The sequence below is a fragment of the Pterocles gutturalis genome, unplaced genomic scaffold (assembly GCF_000699245.1).
Source record: "Pterocles gutturalis isolate BGI_N339 unplaced genomic scaffold, ASM69924v1 scaffold1906, whole genome shotgun sequence".
NCBI classification, from domain to species: Eukaryota; Metazoa; Chordata; class Aves; order Pterocliformes; family Pteroclidae; genus Pterocles; species Pterocles gutturalis.
In genome coordinates, this window is record NW_010105149.1 from 1 (window position 1) to 9,169 (window position 9,169).

The window sequence follows — 9,169 nt, forward strand, 5'->3', positions numbered from 1 at the left end:
TTTGTTAATGCCTAGCTCAATGCACTTTAGTACCTCTATATTCTTATAGATCTTTTCTTTTTTCTTTTTTTTTTTTGTTGTTGTTTTTACACTACTTTAGTTAAAAAAGCAGCCATCAAAAGAGCACCAGAAAGCATTCCAGATGTTGTGCCCTTGAGGAAGCGAACGACACCCATGAACCCTGCACTTGCAATACGGCGGAATCACACAAACAATCTAGTTTCTCAGCGACCGTACAGGGACAGGGTGATTCACTTACTGGCACTGAAGAGTTACACGAAACCAGAGCTGCTTGCTTGCTTGCAGAGAGATGGTGTCAACCAAAAGGACAGGGATTCCCTTGGAATTATTCTGAGAGATGGTGTCAACCAAAAGGACAGGGATTGCCTTGGAATTATCCTTCAACAGGTGAGATCATGGAGTATGTGCCAGCATTTTTTCCCTCCTTCTGTTCTTTGAATCATAATTTTGAGGAGTGTTACTCCAGTATTTAAATTAGAAAATAATAAACAACCTACGTAATGCTCCCCATTTAAGTTTTTCAATCAATTGTATACTGAAGGTCAACATGATGAAAGGAAAGAAAGATTAAAAAATTTTGAGGAATGTTGTTTTACTAGAACGGCAGGCAATAATTAACTATACTAGCTTTGTTAGTCCTAATGTCTTATTTTTTCCTCTCTCTTTTACTTAGACTGCTTAACTGCTTGGTTGGGAGAAACTGACCATGAGTTCTCTTGAAGGTGTGAAGTAGTACTTAGTATTTCTTCTGATGAATTTATGAGGGGAGAAGTTTGGTAATCACATAAGTTAGCATAGGTTTGAATTTAGTTGGTGATCTGTGAATGGTACTTGGTTTTTCTTGGTACCTGTTAGAATTACAATCCCGGGAAGGGTTTTCCAGCCAAATTGTAAATGAAAAAAGGTTGTGGTCCGATTTTTGAGCATAGTGTTTCTTTGCGATCATGTGAATTGTGTTTTTATCTTACTTGAAAGCTTTTTTTATTCAGTAGCTTTCCCAGTGCTCCTTGAGTTAAGTCCCACTTGTATTTCTTTATCATATCCATGAAAATTATTGGTAAGCCTGTAATGTTATGGGTGACATTTTGAAGCTGTGTGTTCAAGAGTGTCTTAATTTTCTACTGAAGCAGTTCAGAAAAGGCTTCTTAAAGTATCGTAAGATTCCTCCCTTACTTTTTGAATGCTCCCTGTACCCGTAGACTGCGGCTGAATTATGCACATGTTAATACGTAAAGTAGGAGTATTTCCTGTTTATCAAGGAAAAAAGTGTTTTGGAACCTATTAAAGTGCGTAAAAATCAACATTTATACAGCTTTGGTTGGTCCTACACTGAATTTTAAAAACCTCATTCCTTGAATCCGTTAAGCGTTGCTTTGTTTGCCCAGTGCAATGATAGTTTATTTCACCCTGAAGACACACACAATTTAATGAGAGCCATGTTCTTATCTACAAACTGTAGTAGTCGTTTTATACTTTAAGTTGATCATAAAGTCCCAAAAGCTGCACTCTCTAGAGGGTGAAAGGTGTAAAAATGTTCTCCTTTCCCATTGTGCTTGACAATGTTTAAGCAGACTTTCTTGGAGTCTGTTTCCTGCAACTGGCTTGAGCTACCTCAGGGTACTGGCTTGCATTCAGAAATCGTCAGGTTAGCAGCCCTACACCCTGAAAAGCCTTGCTCATATTTTTCTTAGCTTCATAATGAGGTTTTTTTGTACAAAACTAAAATGAACAGCCTCATTTCTAAACTTTCTAAAATCTAATATGCACAGATTTGCTTCTCCTGGAATACAGCTTCAATTCTGTTTTTAACAAGTGGATTACTGCTCCTGGTTATCTTTATTGCTTTTCTTTGTTTTTTGAGCTGGGGACAGAGACATGCACACACCTGTGAATTAGCAGTATCTATCTATCATGTTTTGGAGGAGAAATAGCAAAGCTGCGAAAAGTGGTGGTGATGTGTTGACAGTTTATTCAGCATTTAGTGTCAGGCAAATTGACGGAGACTCTTTCTTTGAGTTTTTCTCTGAAACTCTGAACCGATGTCAGGTGATAAAGTCTAAACCAGCACTTCAGGCATCCATGGCCTCAAGGTTGTGCTAGCTCATTTTAACTTTTGGAGTATACTTTCTATTTTTCTTAAGGAAGATATAAACCCATTTTATTTTCAAAAGTACACAGTAAAGTATGCACATGACCTTCTCATGACAGTGGTTTGCTATAATGAACTCTGTGTCTGCAAAATTAAGAGTGCATCTGCACCTGCATACCTCTCCTGGAATATTTTAGCACTAAATCTTGTTTTCAAAACATAACTTGTTAGTTATGAGAGTAATGTTCTTTTTTTCTCAATTGGTAAAACTTCAGTATGGCTTAAAAACAATGGAACAGGTGAATAATTCATCTTTGTACTAAAGGAAGAAGTTTTATGCCGGTTGGGTTATTGCATGTGACTGTTCAGTAGAAAGCTATAGTTTCTTGTGGCTCAGGCACTTGCAAAGGACAAGCAATTCTGTTTGTCAAGACAAACGACAATATACTGTGGTCATTTATGTGATGATGGAAAACATGGATTGTTCCAGGCACAATCCGTGCTCTGCCATCACAGTATGGCTGTGTAAAACAAAAGAACAGCAGGGGGCCTCCTGAAGTTGAACAAATCTGAATTTGTATGTGGAAATAGTGTTCTTCAGCTCTGAAAAAAGAAAAAGAAATAAAAATAAAACGCTAGGCCTTTCAACGTATTTCATGCAGTGAATATTTAAAGTTTTGGTGTAGTTTGCCATGATTCTCAATGCTGTATTAAAGACAAGAAACCAGATACATGTTGCAGAGGGAGGTTTTCGTAGTGTACATTTCATACAAACTTGCAGCAGTTTGGGATTTTCTTACATCCAAATTTCTGTATCCCAGATTGGCCATATTTTTAAAAATTCCTGCTTATTACGTGAGAGCTACTTTGACCTTCACATCTGAAAAAACTGGAAAACTGGTGCGTGATTTCATTTTCAGCTTTGGTTTAGCTTTGCAGTACCAATCTTATTTCTGTAGTTTGCATTTAGATATAATGAATGTTTCTTTTCTTAAATGTCTCCCTGTAGGTAGCCAGCCTGAATACAAAGGATAATACTTACAGTCTGAAGAATCATCTGTTTAAAGATATTCAGAAAGATTGGCCTGGATACAACGAAACAGATAAAGGGTTACTGGAGTTGATACTTTCTACGTAAGTTCAGTCTCTAGGGGAAGGAAAATAGCCATTTAAAAACCTTTTTCTGGGAAATGAATGTCTGTGTACCCTATAATGAAAGAACTATGACATAGACATTTTGGCCTTGTAACCTGAAATGTTGGGTCATCCTAACAGAAAATTAAATTTGTCTGACATTGCCACCAGCGCCAGTATGGCATCAGCACCAGTCCTAAGGAATCTCCCATCACTTCTCATAAAGATTCTCCATCAACTTCTCAGGTATCTTGAATTTTTTTAACACTTTTTACAGTGTATTAAGATTTATAGCACTTTATATGGGTGCAAAAGCTATGATGTGAAGCACTAGTATTGTCTTTAACACATTAAAAACTGAAGCATTTATTTCTAATTAGATTCTTATATTTCTTAAGATGGTTGCACTGTCAAAGACTGCAGAAAACTTGTAGTCATGTGGCTTAAGAGCTGCTATATTTAGTGCTCTGTATTTCAGAATGTTCATTGAAATATTCAGGAAAAGAAACAATTCCTGTCCAGTTTTTACACAACCCTGTACTTTCTGTTTAATTACTTAAGTGTTTTGTAGTGCCTCGTAACTTGTTTATCTTGGTATGCAGGAAGGTCTTCTAGAGACAAGATATGTGTATATTTTTGATATATAGTTGCATGTATTCAAGGTTCTTTGTGATGTGGTAGTTATAATACATAAAATATGTGCAAACATCCTTGTTCTACTGTTTAAATATAAAGCTTATGAAAGCCTAAGGGGAAATTACAGTAGTGATCCTCTGCATTCCCCCAGCCTTTCAGACTTAAAATGCGTATGTCCTGTCCTCCTGTCGATACAAGAGGACCATGCAAACCCTTTTAGAAGAAGCGTGCAAACCCTTTTAGAAGCAGCTTGGAAAACTCTGCATAAAAAACATCACTTTAAGGAAAAGTCTTATACTTTCTGTGACTACAGCTGCCCTTCAGTACACGCAGTTGAAATCTGAAGAACACGAGAGCTTGTGTGTGATAAGCTGGGAAGTACAGAGAGTCCTTCACCACTGAGATACTTACATTTAAATAGAGGAGGGAGGGCACACCTCTCTTTTTACCCAACTTTCTTCCAGTCAATGGGTGAAATGGTGCAGGTCCCAGGGACCTTGCCTGCGTAGACACAGAATCTGGATTTATTTGAACAGAGCAGCACAGAGCCGTGCCTGGCACTCGTAGTCCAAGCTGCTGCTTGTATATCAGCAGGAGCAGGGTATGCTTGCTGGGTCAGAGGATGTGAACCAGCATTTCAGCTGGGGAACAGCTGGAACAGCCACTGGAGCAAAACTGTGGGCTTTACTTTTATCAGCTTTGCACTTCTTGCACTCTGATAAGCACGCTGCTGCGTACTTCTCGGGATTCCTTTAGTAAATTGTGTGGCTGTGTGACAGCAAAAGCTCACTCTTAACCTGGTATGTCCAAACTGAAATTGGTACCTAAACAGTAGCAACCTGACCTCCTCATTTTGGTGGAACCTTTGATAGGGATGCTGAAGAGAGTGTCTCTCTCCCAAAGCCTTTTCGCTGTAGATTTGAAGAACTTGCTAAACCATAAGATTAGAAACTAAGAATGAAATCAACTATGTATTTAGCAGCAGTACTTCCTTCTTTGACAGCTATTTTTAGATAAGAAAGAGGTGTTTTCAACAGTTGCCTGTTCAGAAATGCTCTTTTTTCAAAACATAATTCTGATTATTTTTTTTTTAATTGTTACAGAAACGGCTTTCAGATTCCAATTTTATCAGTCCTCTGAACAAAAAGCCGAGGATATCTTGCCTCACCAGTCAAGTCCACGCATCCCTCACTGGCTGCTTGCCAACCTCCGGTGAGAAAGTCACTGCCACCCCGCTGCTGCCTCCCCCCTCCACAGCTGCCACTATGCCTTCTCCTCTGCTACTCACTTTCACACTCCTTCCCACTTCCAACCTTCTGCAAACTGCCACCTCGAACTCCTCCAGCACCCCTGAGGGGCTGGGAACACAAGACTTGCCAATGTACAGCTTCAATCAAAATAGCAGTAGCATCTCTGAGGACCAGCAGCAAAAATATACCGCTCAGACTCCTTTGGGAATCCCAGCGCCTGCCGTGGTGACTGTGGAGCCTCCCAGGCCCACAGGCGAGGAGCATGCTGTGTTGCACCAAAAGCCCAGGGACATAAATGAGCATAAGGAGGACAAAAGCAAAACAAAGGACACTACAAGTGCAAGTGAGGAGAAGAAAGACCTTAGAAAAGAAGAAACAGCTGAGCTGAAAAAATCCTCCCATTTAGATTCAGGTGAAGGTATTAATATGCTGCTTTTCCTGACCACTACATGGGTAAACCTGGTGAAATGGGACTTAGTAAAACTAGGGACTGGAAATGTAAATGGTTTATTTTTTTCACTTGCTATGTATTAAGTACTTTGCCATCGTCCCTGCTTTTGGTCATGAAGAATCCATATTGTTTTCTGCTATTGCATTGTAACTGCTAGTCTAAAAAAAAAAACCAACACAAAACCTCCAAAAAACACAACAAAAAGCAGAAGCTGTTCTGCTGAAACCTTGTCTCAGGTTAGATTCATTTTTAAGAATTCACATTCTGTAGTATGAAGAAATCTTAACTGGATTGCTGTTGGGCAGAAGCTGATTAAAAGGAGGAGCTAGGTACTAGAAAAACACAAAGAATGGATTTTTTTTATTTGCTTGGTTTCAAGTAAATTGTCAGTTCCATGAAACTTCCTTCACTTTTTCTATCAGCAAGTTTTAAAGTCTACACGCTGCAAAAAACCAAAACCGTTTACACGCGTTTATTGCATACTAGTTGACTGAAACAGATAAATGTATTTCATCATGTATCACAACTCAAGGGTGATAGAACTCTGCCTTTTCATGGGAAGTCTAAAACCTACATAAACTGGCATGTGTTTACTAGAGTTTTGATTTGAACAGCGCTGTGGCTCTTCTCCCTCTCAGCCACAGAATTTATTACTTCAAAAGATGTAGAAATGATACACAGTTAAAAAGGCATTGAAAAGCTAAACAGAAATGCACAAAGAAGACTTGATTTCTTAACACACAGACAATAGGGCAGAGTTCAGTTCCTTTGTTACATCTGCGGTTTGTATGGTTTGAGTTTTGACTCAGAAGTCAGGTTTATCCCCTTCCTATGACAGCCCGGAGGCATCTTTAGAGTGTGCAGAGTGCCTCTTTGAAGTGTTGTTGTGCTTGTAGATAAAGGTGCTTTGAGATAGTCTTTTCACATTTACACAGTGCCCACATGGGATTGCTTTGAAAATATTAATACCTGGGTTTGTAAACATGAGCATCCTTCTATAGCAGGCAGTAACGAAGTTCTGAACGGCTAGGGAAGGAAAAATATGTACTGCGTTTCAAGTTGGTGCTTACACTGAAGCTTGCAAATGGACTGAAACATGCCGACAAATGCACTTTAATTTTTTGAAATTAAATGCTGGCAGCAAAACTGTTCATATAAGTTGTATTGTACATACTGTGACTGAATATTACTGTTTGCATTTCTCTCAAATTTTGTTCCCACTTTTACACTTTTATATTCCTGCCATGCTGTGTAATAATTTTGATTTTAAAAGTGAAAGAATTGTGTAGAATGTCGCATGATAGCTCTTTTCTATGATTTAAAGCTCAGATAGCTTAGAGATTGGCAAGAATGGTTGACCTTTAGCAGAAATACTGTGTTTAAAGAGTGACAATGTAAGATGATAATGAATATAAAGGATTGTATGTGTTTTAAGCTTGCCACAAAACCCCAAATGAAAAGCAGAGAGAGATTACCAGGATACGGAGTGTTCCTTCCTGTTCCAGCTAGCTTGTCCTTATGGCAGCTATTTTTCTTATTTATCAAAAAGATAGAAGGCTCCTGAAAGACTCCTGTAAAAAGAGGGATTAGAGATTAAGTGTACTGTGCTTTCATAATGCTATTGAAAAGAGCAAAAGAGCAATTTGTAAGTGCAAATAACTTTCAAACCCGGTATCCCCACGTTAATGAGGAGCAAGTCTTTGTTGCAGGTTATTGAAGCCTGAATGCCAATAACCCATCTACAATGCTATTGACTTGCCCACTTAGAAGGGCGCTGAAGTTAAATCTAACTTTGCACGTCCATAGTTGGCAGCAAAGGAGGGATAGAAACATGCCATGAAAGGAACTTCAGCTTTCTGCTGCATTTCTCACCAGTTGTTGAGATTATATATATCAAGCTGTCTTCTTTTGTGCAGTTACATCTGCTGAGGCATAACTTGAATTGCTGTGCAGATGCCACATCGTGGCTTCAGATAAGGAATCTGACCTCGGGTTAACACCGCAGTGGTGCAGAACCTGTAAAATAAAGTAGCTGTGCCCTCTTTCTAAACGCCAGTACTGCCTACCGTGAAGGTTGTGTGAGCTCTAACTTAGAATAAGCTCTGTAAGTAATTGACTGTGAGAATACAACTCTAAAGGACTTTTCAAACCCATCAGGTTGGTGTTGTTTGGCTATATTAAAAATCTGTTTATCGCAAGTGTCAAAATTCTGCTTTTCTGTAGGAGTTAAAGAAACTTGCGCTGCCTCCACAGATCCTACTTCATCAAGTGAACAACCAGACTACTTCATGTGAGTAAAGTAACTATTAAGAGTCCCTTGCAACTCACTGAAGCGGTTGAAAAATCATCTATAAAAACTCTAGTTTAGCTGCAAAATTGAAAATTTACCAAAATGTAATTTTAGAGTAATGACAAGTTCCTTTAATTCACCCAGCTGCCTCATTTGAGTACCGGCAAGTTTTAAACTCTGAGGTTGTCCCTTACTTATTGTGGGGGAAAAGAAATGTTTAAAAAGAATTTTTAATATGCTTTAGAAGAAGACTTAAAATATTTGATTTCACTCTTCTTTCAAGAACACAATAAAAAAGAAATGAATGTGCACTGTTTTCTTTTAAGAGGTGAGGCAATACAGGAGAAAAGCTGAATGCTAAAATACTGAATGTGTAAATTTGAACATCTTTCCTGTGTTTTCATTGCTTAGTGCATCTAAGCTGGAAAGGTGGGGAGAGAAGACAGCAGACTTTGAAGTCCAGCATTGCAAAGCCTATATATGAGCTAACAGGAGTTAACCATCAAAGTTATTTCTAAAGCTTTGATGCAGAATGACCACTGAGTGACTTGAAGCTACTTCAATATATCCAATTTCACCGTTGAACTGCAGACCAAAGAGATAGAGAAAACAGGAAAACATCCATTCAGATTTTAAATTTTAGCTGCTTAATTTTGACTACAAAGCAAGATCAAAACGCATTAAGCTTGCATGTGACATGTTACATAACCACAACGACTGGCATGTTACGGTCTATAAAATTACAGAAGGACATCCCAGTAAGTTTAATTTTAGGTCCTTAACAAGTTGTTACATGTCAGATTAACATTCCCCAAAGTTTAAATTGACCTGCTATATGAAAAAAATTTTCATCCGTTACAACTTTGTGGTAGACATGGACAGCGGGATCGAGTGCGCCCCCAGCAAGTTTGCCGATGACACCTAGCTGTGTGGGGCAGTCGACACACTGGGGGAAAGGGATGCCGTCCAGAGGGACCTGGACAGGCTGGAGAGGTGGGACTCTGCAAACCTGATGACGTTCAACAAGGGCAAGGTCCTGCACATGGGTGGGGGCAGTCCCAAGCACAAACACAGGCTGGGTGGAGAATGGATTGAGAGCAGCCCTGAGGAGAAGGACTTGGAGGTGCTGGTTGATGAGAAGCTCAACATGAGCCGGCAGTGTGTGCTGGCCAACTGCATCCTGGGCTGCATAACAGGAAATGTGGCCAGCACGTCGAGGGAAATGATTCTCCCCCTCTGCTCAACCCCCCATCCCCCTCCCCCGCAATGCTTCATCCAGCTCTGGGGTCCTCAGCACA

General features: G+C 39.4%; 1 protein-coding gene across 1 annotated transcript; it reads left to right on the forward strand.

Moving 5' to 3' along the window:
• Positions 1–100: 100 nt before the first annotated feature.
• On the forward strand, positions 101–7,871 carry LOC104460541 (RNA polymerase II elongation factor ELL2-like; the record flags this gene model as incomplete). Its single annotated transcript, XM_010087250.1, has 5 exons — positions 101–363; positions 3,120–3,244; positions 4,165–4,258; positions 4,984–5,548; positions 7,805–7,871. Coding segments are annotated over 5 exons (1,114 nt in total), but the record flags the coding sequence as incomplete, so codon positions are not given.
• Between the last annotated feature and the right edge of the window lie 1,298 nt (positions 7,872–9,169).